The sequence below is a fragment of the Eublepharis macularius genome, chromosome 1 (genome assembly GCF_028583425.1).
Source record: "Eublepharis macularius isolate TG4126 chromosome 1, MPM_Emac_v1.0, whole genome shotgun sequence".
Lineage (NCBI taxonomy): Eukaryota > Metazoa > Chordata > Lepidosauria > Squamata > Eublepharidae > Eublepharis > Eublepharis macularius.
In genome coordinates, this window is record NC_072790.1 from 30,370,454 (window position 1) to 30,390,184 (window position 19,731).

The 19,731-nt window shown below is 40.9% G+C and overlaps 1 protein-coding gene across 1 annotated transcript in view; it reads left to right on the forward strand.

Moving 5' to 3' along the window:
* Positions 1-651: 651 nt before the first annotated feature.
* Positions 652-19,731, forward strand: part of FNDC3A (fibronectin type III domain containing 3A) — a 74,944-nt gene continuing 55,864 nt past the window's right edge. The window contains exons 1-7 of the mRNA XM_054998019.1: positions 652-723; positions 1,951-2,188; positions 5,785-6,048; positions 6,679-6,737; positions 12,314-12,462; positions 17,384-17,443; positions 18,327-18,465. Of these exons, the coding sequence (XP_054853994.1) occupies positions 664-723; positions 1,951-2,188; positions 5,785-6,048; positions 6,679-6,737; positions 12,314-12,462; positions 17,384-17,443; positions 18,327-18,465 (969 nt within the window). The 5' untranslated portion in view covers positions 652-663. The remainder of the gene's footprint in view (positions 724-1,950; positions 2,189-5,784; positions 6,049-6,678; positions 6,738-12,313; positions 12,463-17,383; positions 17,444-18,326; positions 18,466-19,731) is intronic.

The following is a 19,731-nucleotide window of genomic DNA, read 5'->3' on the forward strand; positions in this document are numbered from 1 at the left end:
CCCAAACTATTTAGATCCTTAAAGGTAAGACCCAGCACTTTGAATTATGCTGGAAACATACGACATTTTATGATTTAATTTAAAAGAATGTGTGTTAAAAAGCGAAGAAAAGATGACTTGATAGAGTTCACATTCTTGAACATCTAAAATGCTGCCTTTGAAATAAGTGGTCTGTCAAAAGAAAAGATGATGAGAAAAAAAAGGCAAATAAAGTTTATTAATAAGTTGAGGAAAAATGAATATTATGACAATGGAACTGGTTTTCCAGAAAAGCTGTGAAATCTATTTCCATGGAGACTGTTGAGATTGTTGTAAGAAATTCTGTCACTACAGTGGATTGGGCTAAAACACTTTTGAGGATTTTTCAACCTTTGTAATTCTGTGAATTTGTGAGACTTTTCAAAGCACCAGTATTGATACTGTCTCTTAAAATATGCAGCTTATTTTTGCAGTAAGAGGAAATAATTCAGTTGGAAAGTCACTACTTATTCTGCAGTCAATGAACAAATATCACTAAAAATTCCCTTTTCATGATTCGACTGGTTTTACTTGTGCATATCTTCCAAGAAAGAATATAGTTCAGAGATCTCAACTCATATAGGCTCTTATATAATGTGGTTCTGAAATCTTTCTGTAACACATTTAGGTCCTGCACAAGTACCGATGATGTCACATAATGGTTCAGTGCCTCCTATTTTTGTGCCTCCTGGATATGCTCCACAGGTAGGCCTTTCTCTGTGGTTCTTTCTGGCTTCATGCATTTAAAAAACTGTTGTAGACTGGCTTACACACAAAGTTGAAATGGGGGGGGGGAGTGGACACATGGAGGAAGTTATCGCCCATCAACTGACACGTCCCTACAAGTACCCCATGTTGGTGAGAAAGGAAAACAGGTTGGGAATGCCAAATTTCTCTCACAACATCTATTTCTAATGGGCCTAACCAGGGCTTTTTTTCTGGGAAAAGAGGTGGTGGAACTCAGTGGGTTGTCCTCGGAGCAAATGGTCACATGGCTGGTGGCCCCGCCCCCTGATCTCCAGACAGAGGGGAGTTTAGATTGCCCTCCGCGCCACTTGGCAGCGCGGAGGGCAATCTAAACTCCCCTCTTTCTGGAGATCAGGGGGCGGGGCCACCAGCCATGTGACCATTTTCAAGAGGTTCCGGAACTCCATTCCACTGTGTTCCAGCTGAAAAAAAGCCCTGGGCATAACTATGATCTGGAATTGGAAATGCTGTGAGGCTTGCATCCGTTTGGGCTGGCTTTTAATTTGGGGGGTTAAAGTGTAATGGGGTTTTGAATAAGTTATTGGGAATGTACTTGTGTTTTAAATTGTTTCCATTGCCGAGTCATTGGGAAAGGATGAGAAAGAGACTGAAATAATTAAATATAGACGCCTGTCATTGTTATTTTTCACTAATCAACAAAGTTGATGTATGTAATGCTAAGAGGGATACAAATACCTACAAGATATTCTTAACACAGTTCATATTACAAATATGAGAATTATCCTCTCTGTTACAATTTCTTATTGTTAGAAGTGTAGATTCCAGTTCTGAAGTCTATGGTGGTGGTGGATTTAACCCATGTCTGGCTTTGTTGTCTCTTTATGTTAGTCTGCACCGCAGACTCCAATTTTATTTTAAAGGGTTCTAAGACAGGCCATTTTCACACTACTAACCTTCTTCTGTAACGTTGCAAAACGTTGCACAAAAAATGCGGAAGATAGCGTCTTCTCGCGAGAGTTTTGCGTGATGTCGCACAAAACTCTCGCGAGAAGACGCTATCTTCTGCATTTTTTGTGCGACATTTCGCAACATTACGGAAGCAGGTTAGTAGTGTGAAAATGGCCACAGACACATTTCAGCAAAACTTGTCCTGCAGAAGTTGAGTTATTTAATTTTCAGGTTCCACTTCTGTCCTTGAAAAGTGTGTGTTCTCTTGGTACATAGGTTATTGAAGACAATGGTGTCCAACGGGTTGTAGTTCTTCCCCAAACATCAGAATTTCCTCCTGGGAATCAGGCAGTATTACAGCAGCCTCCTCCCCCTCCCTTGCCTGGCTTCATTCCTCTTCCAACCATGATCCCTTCTTCACCGCATCGCCTATACTCACCAATTACTGGATCTGGTGATACAACTACTCAGTATATTCCACAGTATCTCATTACCCAGTTATATGGAGATTCAGGTCAGTCATTTTTGTTCTTTTGTGTATCAGTTTTAACTTGCGGTGACCCTCGTGCCTTTAATTACAGGTCAAACCACATCGTTCTCTGCTGCCTAAAACTCCTACGGTAGAGAATTTTATTTTTTCACAGGGAAATGTGCCTGCGCAAGCACACACACCCACACAAGAAGTCAAATTCATAGTGGTATCGTGTGTTATTTAAAACATTGATTCAGAAACATTGATTCAGATCTTTTAATATTGAAAGTCATAATAGAAATCAACCCAACGTTGGCTTCAACAAGGAACGCATTTCCAGTCCTCACTACTACCCAAATGGGACTAAATTCTCAGAGATTGTTCCCAGCCCCCATCCTTTCTTCCAAGGGTCAGGCAGAGAGGAGGAACCGTACCCTTTCTACGAGCAATTTAAAAAGATCAGCAAGGTGGCAGGTGTGATCTGGTGTATGAGTGAGCTTTTCCCATACTTGCTTGGGATCCAAAAGCAACAATGGATGTGTGTGTTTTTAATGCAACACAGAGGTGATGGAGGCTAAATCCTGGCTCCTTGCTAGGGGCATAGACTTCTTGATTTTGGCAGTGGGGGGAGCTATGTTATTTAAGGAGGGATTTCACCTAGAATCTATGGTATACCATCGAGTTTGCCTTCCAGAGCTTCCATTTGCTCCAGGAAAACTAATGTCTGTTCTGGAGATTAGTTGCAATTCCAGGAGAACTCCAGGCTGCACTTAGAGGTTGGCAACCCTAGGAAGGGTATCTGCTTCTACCCTCCCCAACTACCTCCCATGGCTCCACAGCCCTACCTGTGAGGTCATAAATGCATAGCTTCATCCTCTACAAGACAGAAAATCTGGCTGGCATAGAATAACTGGGTGCTTACATTCTACCCCTCCCCCATCTGCCCTGCCTTACTCCAGAAAGAAGCAAAAGGTTTTCTGTAGGGTTAAGCGAATTCCTCCCATGTGACAGACAGAGCACAGAGAAATGTATCCCTGCAACACAGAAGCCAGAATAATGCTCTCAACCAGCCATTAGGAGCTGTGGCCTGAGGAAGAATTAAGGGAGGTGTAAGTCCATTTGGTTTGTGAGGGTTGAGAAGCTGTGAGCAAGGGAGAACGGTCAGCTTAAAAGCAGTGTAAATTGTTGTTATTGTCCGTCCTTTCTCACTGAGATCCAAGGTGGATTGCAACGGTGTGAGGGGAATATACAATATACAATATAATTGACAGCTAGGACATTCGCTTTGTTAGGAGGACTTGCCACTGTCCCTTTTCTCAGGTTTCAGAGGGGAACAAACCAAAGAGTTAGAAAGGTAGAAAGGTCAGGGCATCTGTTTACTGCTCTGACTCTCTTTGATATGTAGATTGCTATTCTCAGGACTTCCTCCTCGTGATACTTCTTCTCTTCCTGGCTTTGTCACACTTCTCCCTTTCCCGATCTTCAACTATGGATGGAGGACTTGTTCTGCCATCCATGTCCATCCTTAGATTAGATGGGTAGATAGAGATCTATGTCTCCTCATTTACTATCAGAGTATGGAGTTCCTAAAATAAAGAACTCTTATTTCCTTTCTAAATATAAACCACATATAAGTTTATTTTCTCTCTCACACTCACACCAGCCAGCACACAAGTTCTAACCAACCATTACGCTTACTCTGCAGTCAATATTACTCTGCTAAAGGCCCAGCTATGGATTCCTTTAAATAGGTTTCTGGGGGCAACTTATAGCTCTTACTTTTAATAGGTTTACGGGCCCAGTGTATGCTCTTTTAATACACTTTATTAAAGAATTTATTAAAGATCCATGGAGAAATCAGATATTTGGTTGTTCCTTTCTGTGGGTGACTGAGTGTAAAAAGCTTTTCCAGTATTCCAGTGGGATTCACTGGGTCTGGTGGGAAGCTAAGTGGCAGCAGAGGGCTGTTTTTTAGATGTGATAAATTTGCCTTTAGAATTTTTCCTTAAGCCTGTACTGTTTAAAACCTAACTTCCTACAACTCCTGATTAATGGTTCATATTTCCCTCAGTTGTGTGTTTCTTCCTTTAATAAAATTTGGGTTTGTTCACCTTTAAAAAGCAGTCAATCTACCTCATTAACCTTCTGTCATCAACCCAGGCTTGTGTGTGTTTCTACCCAAGCCCACACACTGTTTTCAGTTCTGTTGGGAACGTCAGTGTAGTGGAGTAGGCAGGGAATTGTGACAGGAAAAATCTGGTGGTAGTGGAGTGCTGTCACGTCAATGATGATGATGATGATGATGATGATGATGATGATGATGATGATGATGATGATGATGATGGCTGACTTATGGCAACCTCAGTGCAGTTTTCAAGGCAAGAGACTAACAGAGGTGGTTGGTCATTGCCTGCCTCTGCAGCTAGGGATCCCAGGGCAATATCCCAGTCACTGGCAACTGGCGGGAGGTTTCAGGCTGCCCAGCAATCGCCTGCCACTGGCAGGCATCCTGGGGACATGCACAGCACGCGTGCTCCCAGCAGACACGATGATGTCACTTCCAGAAGTAACCCTGGTAACCCTATCTGCAACCCTGGTCTTCATTGGAGGTCTCCCATCCAGTTACTAAGCAAAGCCGACCCTGCTTAGCTTCCAAAATCTGAGGCTATCCAGGTCAGGGAAGGGTGATATCTAGCCCCTGGGAAATCCATCCCAGCCCTATTTTTTCCCAGTCATATTCTGTTTGATGTTTTTGATGGGTCCCATTCCAGTCATCTTCTATGGAAGTTTAAGGTTTTCGTGGAGCTGAACCCAAGTATTAGCTACCGACTGTACAATCCAAGAGAAGCATGTATCTTACCAGGGCTTTTTTTCAGCTGGAACGCAGTGGAATGGAGTTCCGGAACCTCTTGAAAATGGTCACATGGCTGGTGGCCCCGCCCCCTGATCTCCAGAAAGAGGGGAGTTGAGATTGCCCTCTGCGCCGCCAAGCAGCGCAGAGAGCAATCTAAACTCCCCTCTGTCTGGAGATCAAGGGGCGGGGCCACCAAACATGTGACCATTTTCTCCAAGGGCAACCCACTGAGTTCCACCACGTCTTTTCCCAGAAAAAAAGCCCTGTATCTTACCATCCCACTGACTGAAGATTAAGCCTTTCCTCCATCTTAAGAAGTATTCTTCCAGCTTAAGTGGCTCTTTCTCCAGCGAATGAGCCACTTAAGTAGGAGAAAAGTTCCATGTCAGTACCTACAGAAGACCCTTTTTGTTTTTCTGGTATTTGTGGTGTATCCACAGACACCAGAGAACTTCTTTTCCATTAACTAGGAGCACACTTCTGTGGTCCTGTGAATAAAGGTTCATAGCAGAAGGGTGCCCAATGTATTAATGATCCAATAAGTCTGCCAAGCATGGACATTGGAGATTTTTTTTAAAAGGAGCATAGGTGCACATGTCTGTGATTGAGAGATCACCAGAAAATTACATACAGATCGTCAGCAGGTTATTCTAATGAGAAACAGGTTAATCTTCTAATCACATCACTATCACAATTAAGAGTGTACACTTTTGTACATCATGAGCTATCAAATGCATTTGTAAATGCTTGTGCATTCTTTATCTAATTTTTGTGTTTATTTTAGATGCGGTATCAACCCATGGAAGGTCCACTTTTAGAGATGAGCGATCTAGTAAAACTCATGAACGATTACAGAAAAAGTTAAAAGATCGACATGGTACACAGAACGATAAATTAGAAAGTCCTTCTTCATCACCTCAGAAATGCCTTTCTCTCACTAAAGGGTACAATGGATTTGCAACAGGAGAAGAATCCACTGATATAAGCACGCGACATGCAAGGAGTAACCTTTTGGGGGAAAGAAAAGGCTGTTCTGTTCAAGTGGAAGGTAAGCAAGAATCCACAATTAACACTGATTCGGTCTAGTTGTGTATATGGGGATTGGTGTGCCTCAGCAAATAAAATATATGGAACAAAACATAAACTGACTAAAGTGATACTTACCAGCTGCTTTATCCTGTAGATGTATGACATTAAAAATAACCAAAATGACGTTATGCTCAAATTGATATTTTTAATTATGTTTCTTTCTGTTTTTAATGCACCTATGAAGTTGTGATTTAGAAGAAAGTTTGTGTAAATAAATATTTGCAAGTCTCTTATGCTAGTGTTCTGTGTAGGCATTTGCAAACTATTTTATTTCTGTTGGTCTTTGGTAACTAATAGTTATTTCTTGGTCTCCTGGTCCTTATTTTTATCTGCCCTTTTTATTCACTCTCAACTGATTTTCCATTATTTGAGTATTATTGCTTTCAATATTTCATATGATTTTATTACATAATACCCAATGAATTATGCATTTAATAAATAAATAAATGCCCACATTTTGATGCTATTATCATATCGACGTACCATAAATTACCAGTAACTTTTTAAATTTTTCCATTTTTTTACAAAAGCACTTATTGCGGAGATGTTCATTGGTTTCTTGTTTTTTCTTTTCTTTTTGTTTTTAAAGAAAAAGATGAAGAAACAAAAGCATTGGAAGTGCTTCTTTCCAACATCAGCAAGCCTACGGTAAGAGTCAATGCTTAACCTAAAAATAGTTCTCAAAGACATTGTTTTCAATTACCTTTGACCTAGTCTAATCCATTTAATGAATTATTGAGGTACTAGAACTGGTTCTGGTTCACCCCAATTATCTGCAGAATATTGTGCTGGCATTGCAGAGACAATACACTAACATGAGCACATCTGTTGGCATGAGCGAAGTTTAGCCAGCTGTTGCTTCGGCACTGTTTTACTCTGTAAAACTCCTTCACTGATTGTTGCTGCTGGTGGTCTCATTACTTTGTACCAGTAGAAAAGAGCAAGAGTCCGGTAGCACCTATAAGACTAACAGAATTTGTAGTAGGGTATGAGCTCTCACAGCTCAAGTGAGATGTGACTCACGAAAGCTCATACCCTATCACAGGACTTTTTTTCTAGGAAAAGAGGTGGTGGAACTCAGTGGTGGAACTCAGGACCGCACAATGACGTCACTTTGGGTCAGCTGGAACAAGGGGGGAGTTTTTTTAAAGTTTAAATCACCCTTGGTGAAAATGGTCACATGGCTGGTGGCCCCGCCCCCTGATCTCCAGACAGGGGGGAAGTTTAGATTGCCCTCCATGCCGCTGGAGCAGTGCGGAGGGCAATCTAAACTCTCCTCTGTCTGGAGATCAGGGGGCAGGGCCACCGGCCATGTGACCATTTTCAAGAGGTGCCGGAACTCCATTCCACCACATTCCCACTGAAAAAAAGCAAATTTTTGTTAGTCTTATAGGTGCTACCAGACTCTTGCTCCTTTCTACTGCTACAGACAAACTAACACGACTACCCATCTTGATCTATCATTACTTTGTGTTAGTTGTTTTTTGCTTTGACTTTTTTGCTTTTGATTTAATAGTGATTTAAACCTTTTATAAACTGGCTTGCAGTCCCATTGTGTTCAAGTTGCCGGCAATAACAGTGCAATCCTAAGAAGAGTTATTCCAGTCTAAGCCCATTAATTTTTTAGGCTTGCGCTGTATATATCTTAAATGTGTAACTAATATAATATGGATTAAGTCTTTCTTCCTTTTCTGAGAACACTTATTGCTTATACTGTTAAGAGTAAAGAAAACAAAGAAGTTCATAAACACCACAAAAGAAAACGGAGTCATCCTTATGGCAAAAAAGAGACATAAACAGGCAGAAAGGGGACACAATCACAATTCAGCTCCTTACAACACAGAAGAAAAAAAAAGTATGAGTGAGTATTGTTCTGAATTTACTTTTCCAGAACAGCATAAACACTCTCTCACACTAAATTTGCATTCCTGCCCTTCTATATAATAAGTGAATTTTGTCATCAAAACCACATCCCACAACCTTACAAATAATCTGGATATGAGTGAATGAGTTGCCAACCTCCAGGTAGTGGCTGGAGATCTCCTATAATTACAACTGATCTCCAGGCCACAGAGATCAGTTCCCTTGAAGAAAATGGCTGCTTTGGAGGGTGGATTCTATGGCATTATACTACACTGAAGTCTCTCCCCTTCCAAAAGCACATCCACCCCAGGCTCCACCCCCACCCCCAAAAAACTCCAGGTATTTCCTAGTTTGCACATCCCTATTCATTAATATAATTCTGAGCAAAAGTCAACTAGAGATTCTTAATAGCTGTAATTGATGAAATTTTTTACATCAAATGTAAAAGTATACTGTCTTTACCATCGTTTTACATTCCACGTAACTCAATTTAAATCCTGAGATATAAGAGGTTCCTCCGATTGCTATAGTAAACGGTTCTGTGCATAATGCAAGAAGTAAAAGACATAGCAGAAACCCATGACACATCCTTCTAAACAAAGAGAAGTTTTCAAATAGGTAATCTTTGACTATAAGAAGATCCATTTCGCTCAGGGTAACATGACCTAATATCAACCTTAAAAATGAACATTCAGCATGGTTAAATGCTTTTTTCCACATCCAGAAAGATTAATAAACATTCTGGGTTGGTATGATTTGCCAGTCCACCAGTCCTTCCATGTTTGTTGTCACCAGTTACTACTGGTGCATGATCAGCATACAGTATTGGCTCAGTGGTGATACTTGTCAGTTCTGGAAAACCAGAAAGATACTTGTGAGTGTTAGAAGGCCAGGAGAAGCTCAAAAGAAGTAAATTTAAGAATAATATGATGCAATGAAAAAGATTTGCAGCAGGATTTTAAAAATCACCATAAATCAACTAAGTGAAGAGTATCTATTGTTTTAAGAAAGGACTTTGGTATATCCTTGGAAGCTTCAGTGAGAAATAAATGATCAGGAATTTCCAAACTTTGGGCATGAGTTTTGACTAACAGAGGTTATAGAAATGCTGGTTACTTTAAGTTTCAATTTTTTCAAAACAGGGTATAGAAACATATTATTTAATTTGACTGATGAAGTATAATTAGCATACTTTGGTATATTATACTATATTATTGTTAGTATTAGAAATGTTTAGATCATGGATTCGGTTTCGTTTTCTCGGCCATGTCGGACGCTCCTCTCCGCAGGTCCAGGAGGAAGCGCCCAAGCAGCCTGACCGGGCGGCTGATCTGCGAAGATTAGCCCCCAGAACTCCCAGTGAGGGAGGTAGGGTCCGGAACGCGGCGGGAAGAGCCCCCTGAAATCGATGCAGGGGGTAAATTGCCCGTTTGCTCCTATGGAGGCCGGCAGACGTGCGCGGCACCTCGAGTGCTGCCGGGCCATGGAAAACGGCAAAGAGCAGAACTAGGCGGAAGCCTGTAAGTAAGCGAATCCCTTCTGTTATTACAAGCGCACGTGAAGGAGTGGTGGGATCTGAAGCTAAGAAGGCTCGTTCTTCCCCCTCGCTGAGTTTCAGAATTTGGTTGGCGGTCCCCCCCCCTAAAATGGCAGCGAAAAAGCACAGTCCTGCTTTGGGCAAGTCAATCTCGGCTGCCCTGCAGGGGAAAGGAGAGTTGCTCGAGGACTTGGTGAAGAGGTCAGTTATCGAAGCCATAAAGCCCTTTGTTGACAAGCTGAATGAAACAGATCAAAGGGTGGGCTTAATTGAGAGCGAAGTGAAAACCATTAAGGAAGCAGCGGGGGGGGGGGCAGAGAAGTCTGCTCGGGAAAATGCGTCACTCGTGAGGGCAACGAATAAAGAGTTAAAGCTGGTGGAGAACCAGCTGATCGGGCTACAAGTGGAACGAACACAGACAATTTTGCGCCTCCAGAATGTGAAAGAGGAGGAAAATGAGGATTTATGGGGTCTGGCCTCGGAACTATTGGCGACACCCGCGAGGGCAACTAAAGAAGAGGTAAAAAGCGCCATTTTGGAAGTCCGTCGGGCTTCTTCAAAATATGCAATGAAGCGTCAGCTGCCTCGCGAGATCATCGATTTTTCATCTAAGAGGATCCGAGACACTATCCTATACAACTCATACAATGCGGATCTGGACTTTCTGGGTAATAAAGTTAAGATACTGAAGGACGTTCCATTTTTAGTTCGGAAAAGAAGATTTAAGTATAAAAAGTTTGTAGCTCTTCTGAGGGAACGTGGAATAAAGTATAAATGGTTATTTCCGGAAGGTATCTGGTTTAGTTACAAAGATCAAGCTTACAAGATAATATCAGAAGATCAACTAAGGGATTTTGAGGACAAAAATCAAGAATTTCAGCAAGACACCAAGCAAGAAGAAAAGGATTTGAAGTCTGAAGGGGGGGGGGAATGAGCACTGCGGTTGCAGTTGTTCAGAGAGAACTGCGTCCGAGGCCCGGGGGGGGAGGAAGACTTAATTTGGATTGTAATTTGTATTTTGCAAGGTCAACCACTCCATCAATATCTTACAAAGTTTTAATTTTTTTAATAATGGCAGCATGAAGGGAAAGCATTATTTGTAGTGTAGTGTTGTCATATGTTGCTGTTTCTTTTTCTTTCCTTCCCCTGCCCCCCTTCTTTCCCTCTGTATTGTTAGTTAATGTAGATAATAAAAAATAAAAAAAAGAAATGTTTAGATCATATGTTTTAAATAATTAGCATGGAGGCAGGAAAAGTACAGAAACGAATCTCATTAAATACTCTAAAATACAATATTATATATTCAATATTTGATTTTAAAGTGAGATATAGTAAAATAGAGAGAGGAAACGTTTCTGGTTAAAAATCCAAATATGATATCTAAATGATATATGGTTATTGTATTCTAGACAATCTTTGTAATGGGTACCTTAATCTTCCTTTGGCCTAATCTGTATTTCTGTTCCATTTTTGTTTTGTATCACTTTTATTAATTAGAAAATAAAAAATATATATTAAAAAAAGGAACCTCCAAACTTGAGGCTGCGTTTGAGTTTTAATAACTAATTGCAAACCACATTCACTTGTTTATTTTCCTGCTTTCTGCTTTGGTTCATATTGTTTCGCAGATAAAGTTACCATGATTTCCAAGGCTCACAATCAACTGCAGTCAGTCTACTAAATACATTATACCACTAGGTGGCTCTTTTTGCTTAATTATTTTTTGGGAGGGTTTCAATGAAGGTTTTTAATTATGGATGTTTTGTATCTTAAACCATGGTCAAATCCACATTACTCATTCTAAGTCGCATGTTCCCCGCATTCCCCATGCAATCCTGAGTGCCGGTCACATTACCTCATTAAACAGACGCATTTCATTCCCATTTCTCCTGAATAAGTGGTCATAGGTTTTCAACGGGAGTTTCACGTGGCCGTGAATGAGCCAATGCGCAATTTACGCATTTTTTTTAAAAACCACCCCCCTTCCTGTCTCTCCGGCCGTTCCGAGAGCTCCTATTGGCTGATTCAACTTGCAAGTGCTCCGTAGTCTGCAAAAGACTGTTTTTGACTTCATAGCATTGGATTTATTGATTATGCTGTTTCTGAATCAAATCTGGTAGTTTGAAAAATCATTTTGGGGTGAATCCATCCTCAGAACGGACTCGCGAAACTTCCTTTTTAACTGTTTTTTATTTTTTTATTTTATATTACTGTAATATCGAAATTACGAAATATCGAAATAATGACACTCCAAGGAAGTGAAACTTCAGTAAAATTCAGGCACTGAACTGTCCTGCAAAGGAAATACCCACGAAAGCTTCCCCCATGCTTCCAAATTTCCAAAAAAGAAACGGGAGAGAGCCATCAGTGCTGTCAGTGGGGGAAAGAGAGGTATCATTATCTTCAATGATGTTTCTTTATAAGGCAAGATCGAAGTAACGGAAAAATGCGCTCAAAAAAATAAAAAAATGGGCAGGAAAAAAAGGTCCCGCCCAAAAAAGTGGTTTTCGAGCGGCCATGTGACCGGAGGGACGCACGAGAAAGACGGATTGGAAGCAGGAATGTGAACGAAGAGGAAAAAATCGTGGATTGGAGGCAAACGGAAGATATCCGATAAACATGCGGGTAATGGGTGAATGTGGATTCGACCCATGTGCCAAATTCAGTAAGAGGATCTTTAGCTTTGCTCAGCAAAGTAGGCTTCATTTTGTACGCCAAATAGTGAAGAATGGTTGAATAACTCTTCAGAAACGTTAATGATTGATTTATTCAGTCTACCTTTTTTTGCATGAGCTTACAACTCTACCATGCTATTTTTCTGCAGATGGAAGATATTCAGGCAAGGACAGCTGCGCTCACATGGTCTCCTCCCTGCGGAATGATCAGAGGTGGCAAAGACAAGACAGAGGTTTACGTTTATGAACTTCTTATTTCTAACTGTGGAAAAGACGGAAAATACACATCTGTTTATATGTAGGTATTTTCTCCACGAGGCTACCACTGCCCTAAATAATTTTAATTAAAATTTTGCCTGCAAAAGGAAATGGATTTTATTGCATTCAGGGCTTTTTTTCTGGGAAAAGAGGTGGTGGAACTCAGTGGTGGAACTCAGGACCACACAATGGCATCACTTTGGTTCAGCTGGAACAAGGGGGGATTTTTTTAAGGTTTAAATCGCCTTCGGCGAAAATGGCCACATGGCCGGTGGCCCCGTCCCCTGATCTCCAGACAGAGGGGAGTTTAGATTGCCCTCTGCGCCGATTGCCCTCTGCCCTCTGTCTAGAGATCAGGGGACGGGGCCACCAGCCATGTGACCATTTTCAAGAGGTGCCAGAACTCCGTTCCACCGCGTTCCCGCTGAAAAAAAGCCCTGATTGCACTATATTTGAATCAAGATGAAGTATTTTCAAAATAATTATTTATTTGGCTTAGGTCATTTATACAGTATTCTACCTGAGTGAACTAACCTCCCCCCACAACTCCTCTTTCTGGGTGCTGATAACAGCCATTCCAGTCCCCTTAGGCAGAAGGAAGCCGCCTGTTCATATATTTTGTGAGACTTTTCAGCCTCTTGATTCTCTGAAGTTGTACCCACGTGCTACTTATGAACCCAGGCACAGGCTTAAATAAAATCTCTTCAGTTAATTGATTGCAGAGTGTTGCTAAGCATGAAGCACTCGAGTTCAGGCAACAGATATGAAAACAAATAAACCTTTCTATTGCTAGCTAAAAGCTGCCTGACTAAAACACATAAAGCTCGCTATCTATGCATCTCTGGTTAGCTTCTTAGCTGGTGGTTTCTCACCCATTCGTTCAGCAAAGGAGTCCATTTCCATGCCATGCAGCAGGAGGCATACAGAGATGATGAGAGACATGGAACCAGTAGCTTTTCTCTCACACGATGGTAAAGAATGATAGAGAAGGGGAAAGGCTGAGCTGAGAAACTGTCTTTTCAGGACTCCCAAGCGTCACCCTATCAGCTAACAGCCAATCAGGACTCACTTGTTTAACTGCCATTGCCAGCCATATGAAACTGGTGTGTGTGTGTGTGTGTGTGTGTGAAGATAGTGACTGCGACAGCCAGCCTCCTAAAGTCAAATCTCCAGGGAACACAGACAGGCCTGCAGGTGTTAGAATGAGCCAAGCCAGCACATTTTTTCTAGTTAGGCCGGAAATTGGGCCTGCACACACTTAACAGCATTGAACCAAAGTCCCGTCACTCTTGACAAAACCCTAGGCCTTTACTGGCAATTCCTTACACCACCTCTCCATATATCTGATCAAGGAAGTTTTAAAAAGGGATAAAACATTAGATGATGAAAACTTTTAAAACATTTTTTAAAAAAACTTATTCGAGTTCAAATTAGCATTAGCACTCTAATAATGTCATACGTTCTCAATTGTTTTCAGGATCCTTCAGGAAATGAGCATATGAATATAAAATGAGCCCTGCTGGATCACACCAGTGGTTCATCTAGCCAAACATCCTGTTTCATACAGTGGCCAATCAGTTACGCTGAAGGGCCAAGAAAGAGGGCATAGAGGCCAAGGCTATGATGCTTTCTCTTTGCACTCATATTGAGAAGCTGACTGCCTCTGAGTGTGGTAGAAATTCTAAATAATGGAAGAAACACTAAACAATAGGAAGCCTGTACATGTGTGGTTCAATCCTTTGGCAGGGTTGGTCTCCCACTATAGATGGAGGCCTCTCAGGAATTTTCCCTGCTCCCCCCCGCCCAGCACTACACACGCTGGCAGGAGAAAAATGGACCAAAATGGGGGGAGGAGCAAGGTCACACCAGTGCATCACTTCACTTCAATTACAAGGGCAATGCTTTAGGTTCAATCAACTCTATGGTTTGGGGCAAATCCTAGAATGTTGCCCCAATGTAATGACATCACTTCCAGTTTGATGCCAGAAGTGTTGTTGCATGTCTCTTGTGTGCATGTCCCTGCCTCTCAGTTCCTCCTGGGAGTCTGCCAACTATGGTGGGCAACCCTATTCTCTAAGCTTACCATTCCTACCACACCCTCAGCTCATAAATTATTGTATGTCCCTGTAATTATTAGTTAGTTTTAAAAGGATTTCTAAATCAATTTCAAAACAGTAGTATTAAGAACAGCCCAGAAATTCCACTAACATAGTTTTTATGTTTTAAGAATGAGGAAGGTAAGCTGATCTATGGTGTTCTAGATGTTCCCTTCTTCAGTATTATATTTCTCATATCCACAGTAAAAAGCAGAGTAGTTGGTTGAGATAACACATGAACTAGCTCTGGAGATACTGGATAATGGATAGACTGGAACAATAATCCTCAAATTGATGGCACCTTGTACTCAGTTAAACACCATCCCTCATTGAAAAGACATTGTATCTCAGGAGTCCATTTCAAGATATTTAGTCACCCTTAGCAAGTACAATTTTACACAGATTCACTCACATACACACGCACAGTCAATTTCTAAACAGTACAACACAGAGAAATATAATTTTTTAAAATGCATTTTTACGGGTCTTACAAGTAACTGGACTCCTGCTTTATGAGTAAAAAGGAGTTTCATTGCACCTCGAAGACTAACAGGTTTACTGTAACATAGATAATTGTTGAATAAATAATTGCTGGATTGGAATTTAACAAAAGGTTTAATTTATTAGCCACGCTTAAACAGCTGTTGTGAAAGGTCTCTGTGCTTATCTTGTACTTTTGAGTTTTGCATGGAAATGGCACTGATTATATTTGTATTTCTTAGCTTTTTAATCCCCTTGTTCATGTTGTCCCCCCCGCCCATAACCATGTGTGTGGCCTATGCACCTAGTAAAATAAAAATCCACCCATGAAACTTATGTTACAATAAAGCTGCAGCACAAGATCCCATTTTGCTTGTTCTACAACACTCTCACACAGCCGCACCTCTGAATTGTGTTCCAATTTGCATTTAGTGCGGAAGCTTTTGAGAGAAAGGTTTGAAGGAGGATCAGCTAATACATTTAAAATAAATTATTTTATGCCAGGTGGTTTGTTTTGTTTTGTCTTGCATGCCACTGTAATTTATGTGATCAGCAACTGCGTGGGAGGTGTGTCATTATAATCGTCATGGCTTCAAATCAGAGTGAAATATACCACTTGGGAAAGACAGCTTTTTGTGAAGCTGTTGCTTTTATCTTTAGTCATCAAAATTCTGATCTAGTGCAAAAAGTGAGGAGAGACCAAGGAACTTTGGAGACTGATTGTTCAAGGACAGCTGGAGGATATAGAGAAGGAATCCAGAACTGGCCAGAGTGTCTGGGGAGGGGGCAGTCCTCCAGGTGCTGTTTCCTTCATCATGCTTCCCCGCTTGTGTGGCTTGAACAGAGAACCACCCTTGCCATAGTCCCCACATTTGCGATATTATGTCAATAAAACTCTCCATGGCTGATTCTGCTCAAGGGTGTTTTCCTGTGGCAGTCATGTTGTTAGTACAAATGTTTCTCAATTTGCACTGGCAACAGAGATTCCACACAGGTGGCACGGGGTTATTGGTTTTTTTGCCATTGTCAGCTGTGATTTCCCTCTCCCACGATGTCACTTGCACACACCGCCATTGTCATACCACTATCATGTTTCTCTGCTCATCTTTTTTTTTTTTGGTGCATGCATAACACTGCTTAGTGATAACACAATACGTGGATCCTTTGTAATGCTAATCGTTGGAAGATACTGGGTGTCCCATTGTGGTCATCTACACTGAAAAGCCTAATTGGTTTGCTGCTGTCTGGGGGAAGGGGAGAGAGTAGGGATTAAAGCTCAGATATATCCAGTCCAAATATATACCCAAAATTATCTTATTGGTATTTCCAGGTATATGCAGGTATCTGGAGCGATATTTGGGTATACTCTAGAATACTGATATCTAAGTTCCATATATTTCTGGAAAATAACTGGGAATATCTGGAGCCAATGTTTTAAGGATCCCAGGTCTGTTTTTTCCCTTTGACGGGTTTCCCAGGAAGATGGGTACCAATAGTCATAAGCCGTGGACAGGGTCTGGCAGAGCTGCAAGTCTGAATGGCTCTTTTCCCTCCCCTATCTCCTTTGTTGGAAGTGCTGCCCTTTTCCAGTGCCATTTTTTCCTCCCAGTCCACCCCCCTGAAAGTAGGATGGCTGAGGCACCTCATTCAGTGGCTTGTAGAATTGGTCCCTTTGATTCAATTTGCTTGGAACTTTGGGGGGGGAGGTCTTAGTGGCCAGGCAGCACTAACATCCCAGCAATTTGGATGCCATTTGGATGAAAAGCAGCCACTCCAGTTCCTTCTGATAGGGAATAATGAAACATAATAATTTTGGAATCTTGTGAAACCCTGAATCCTGAAATGATACTGGGGGGACGCAAATACCATTGAATGCCTGTATTTATGCATTTCCCAAAATCTGAATCAGAAAAAAACCTGGGTTTTTTCCCAGGTGCACATCCCTTAGGTGAGAGCATTTCAGGAACTTTTCAAATGCTAATTGAGACCACAGAGGAAAGCATGGCCTCTTGTATTGTCTTAATGTAGCAGAAGGGCTGTGACTTTGCCCCGACGATTCTTTTTTAAAATCTCAATTTTGTTTGTGCCAACAATGACATCAAGGGAGTTCACTATGAAAATGTAGAGGAAGAAGGCAAGGGGGGAGGAATGAAAGCCAAGGAGGTATAAATAAGCTGTATCTTTGTTTCTGTTCTTCCGTCTGGTTCAGAATACCAGCGATAAGCTTCATGGAAATTGTACAGCTGTTGTTGATTTAAAGAGAGAATAATTTTTATGATAAAAATTCAAAAAATGCAATAGATAATATTTTTAAATGTCTGCTTATGAAACTTATTGCAGCAATTAAATTAACACCATTAAATTAAAACTGTTATTTGTTTTCAGAGGTGAAAAAACTCATTTCACCATAAATGATCTTAGGCCAGCGACGGATTATCACGCAAGGTAAATAATTACCCTGTGCATAAAAGCATGCACTGAAGATTTCCTTTTATGTTGATGTGAATAAAAGTGATCAGACATGGGCCGTTTCCACACTACTCACCTTCTTCTGGAACAGGGCGCAACATCACGAAAAAAACGTGGAAGATAGTGTCTTCTCGTGCGAGTTTTGCGTGACATCGCGCAAAACTCACACGAGAAGACACTGTCTTCCATGTTTTTTTCGTAACGTTGCACCCTGTTCCAGAAGAAGGTGAGTACTGTGGAAACATCCATGGTTTCACAGGCATTGTGATTTGTGGTGTTCTTCCTTACACAAAACACAATTTGGTTCAATTAATATTGCCATAATGAAAACATCTATGGGTGTAGCAGGTGCAGGAAGAAACATTTTAGATTTCTAGGCTACTTCTAATAACAAAAAGCTTGCTGCATTCCTTTTGCACAGATCCTTGGCTGTTCTTGGCCTTCCACTGGGAAAAATAGAGGATCAAGATTTAAGTCTTTAAAAGCACTTACTGCTCTTGTCTCTCTCTTATATCTCCACACACAATGCAATCTGAATGAAAATCACCCCAAGGCAAGACATTACAGTAATTCTAATGATCTTTGCTGGCATCACCAATGTAGCATTTTGTGAAACTGCACATTACTATTCCAGAACGTTTGATTTTCGCCTGATGTAATTTTCTTCCTCAATATAAGGATTTCCAAGAGGAAGTTTAGTTGCCTGCATTTTCCCCCCTTTTATGTTTCATTTCAGGAAAGAGGGGAAAGCAAATAGGGTAAAATTTTCCAGTTTTCCTCAGTTTTTAAAATAAATTCTACATGTAAACGTGATAAGGATTTTTTAAAAAAAAATAGAACATTATTTTTGCTGTCCCAGAGTCCTAGCAAAATGCAACTGCATAAAAGGAAGCCCATCTGAGGCAGAAAGTTTTACAACGATGAGTTGTGAACCTGATACTCCAGATTCCCCAAGGATAATTCATCGGACTAAAAATTCTCTTACTTTACAGTGGACGGTAAGTATTTTTAAAATCTATTCTAGGAGTAAGTTTCTAATTATATATTTTCACTGTGCTTTAAAATACAGGGTTTAGAGAAGGTAAAGACTTGCTTTATTTTGAAGCAAAAATTAATTTACTAGCTCAGAATGAACTAATTGTTTATACAGATGAATATCCACGAACATTTCTCTTGTTAAACTTTTTGGCTCGCTTGAGACATAATAAAATAAACCATAATTGCAAAATTATGGTTTATTTTATCAATGGTTAGTCTGTGAAAGCAAGATTCAGCTTTCAGATGATCCTGGTTTGCCTCAACAAATGAAGGTTTCATTATATTTGTTCCATGGCCAGGGAAGGTGGCGCTAGAGAACAAGACAAGACATTTGCACGTCACAGAAAGCCATAGATAAGACCGACCATGGCTAATAAACCAACTTCAAACCATGGTTTTAGATTCTGGTCTGATGAACTCTAACAAACCATAGTAGAGCTGTCTGCATTCAGACTAACCATAGTTAACAGTTTATTTGTTTGTTTGTTTATTTATTTATACCCCACCTTTCTGTTCAAAAGAACACCCAAAGTGGATAACAAACATGAAATCCCATCACAATACAAACGCAAAACCCTATAATAATACAAATATGAAGTTTTATAACAATACATCAAATAACCAATTAGCAAAATCTCCCCAAGCAAAACACAGCCCCTCCATGATGCAGTTCCTGTCCGTTCCCTTGATCAGCAGTCAAGGGGTGGGGCTGAGCAGGTGGCAAAGCTCAGCCTAGGTGGCCAGCTGCTCCTAGGCAAAGGCAGCAAGATGTCTGAGCTGAGCTGTTGCAATATTTCAAAATACAAGTTTCATTTAAAACTGAATATGCATTAATCCTTCTGGACAGTTCCTTAAAGCCATGAGCCTAGAGGAACTTAGAATACCAGTGAATTCTCTCTCCCTTAGTGACCAGTAGAGATGGGCATGAAACGAAATACGAAGCAAAGTTCGTCACGAATCAGGCCATTCATCAGAGTCCATTTCTGATGAACTGCCACGAACTTTAGGCTGGTTCGTTTGGTTCATTTTTCGGTTCATCACTATAGACAGCCTGGCACCGATCAATCAGTTTCCTAGGCAATGGGGGGAAATGGGCTTTTTGCAGCCCCAGAAGTGACATTTTCATGAACCAAATGAACCGATTCATGAACTGGGGCAACTTCGTGAAAGTTCGTGGTTTGTGAAACGCGACGAACCACGAACCGCACAGTTCAGTATTTTCCCGG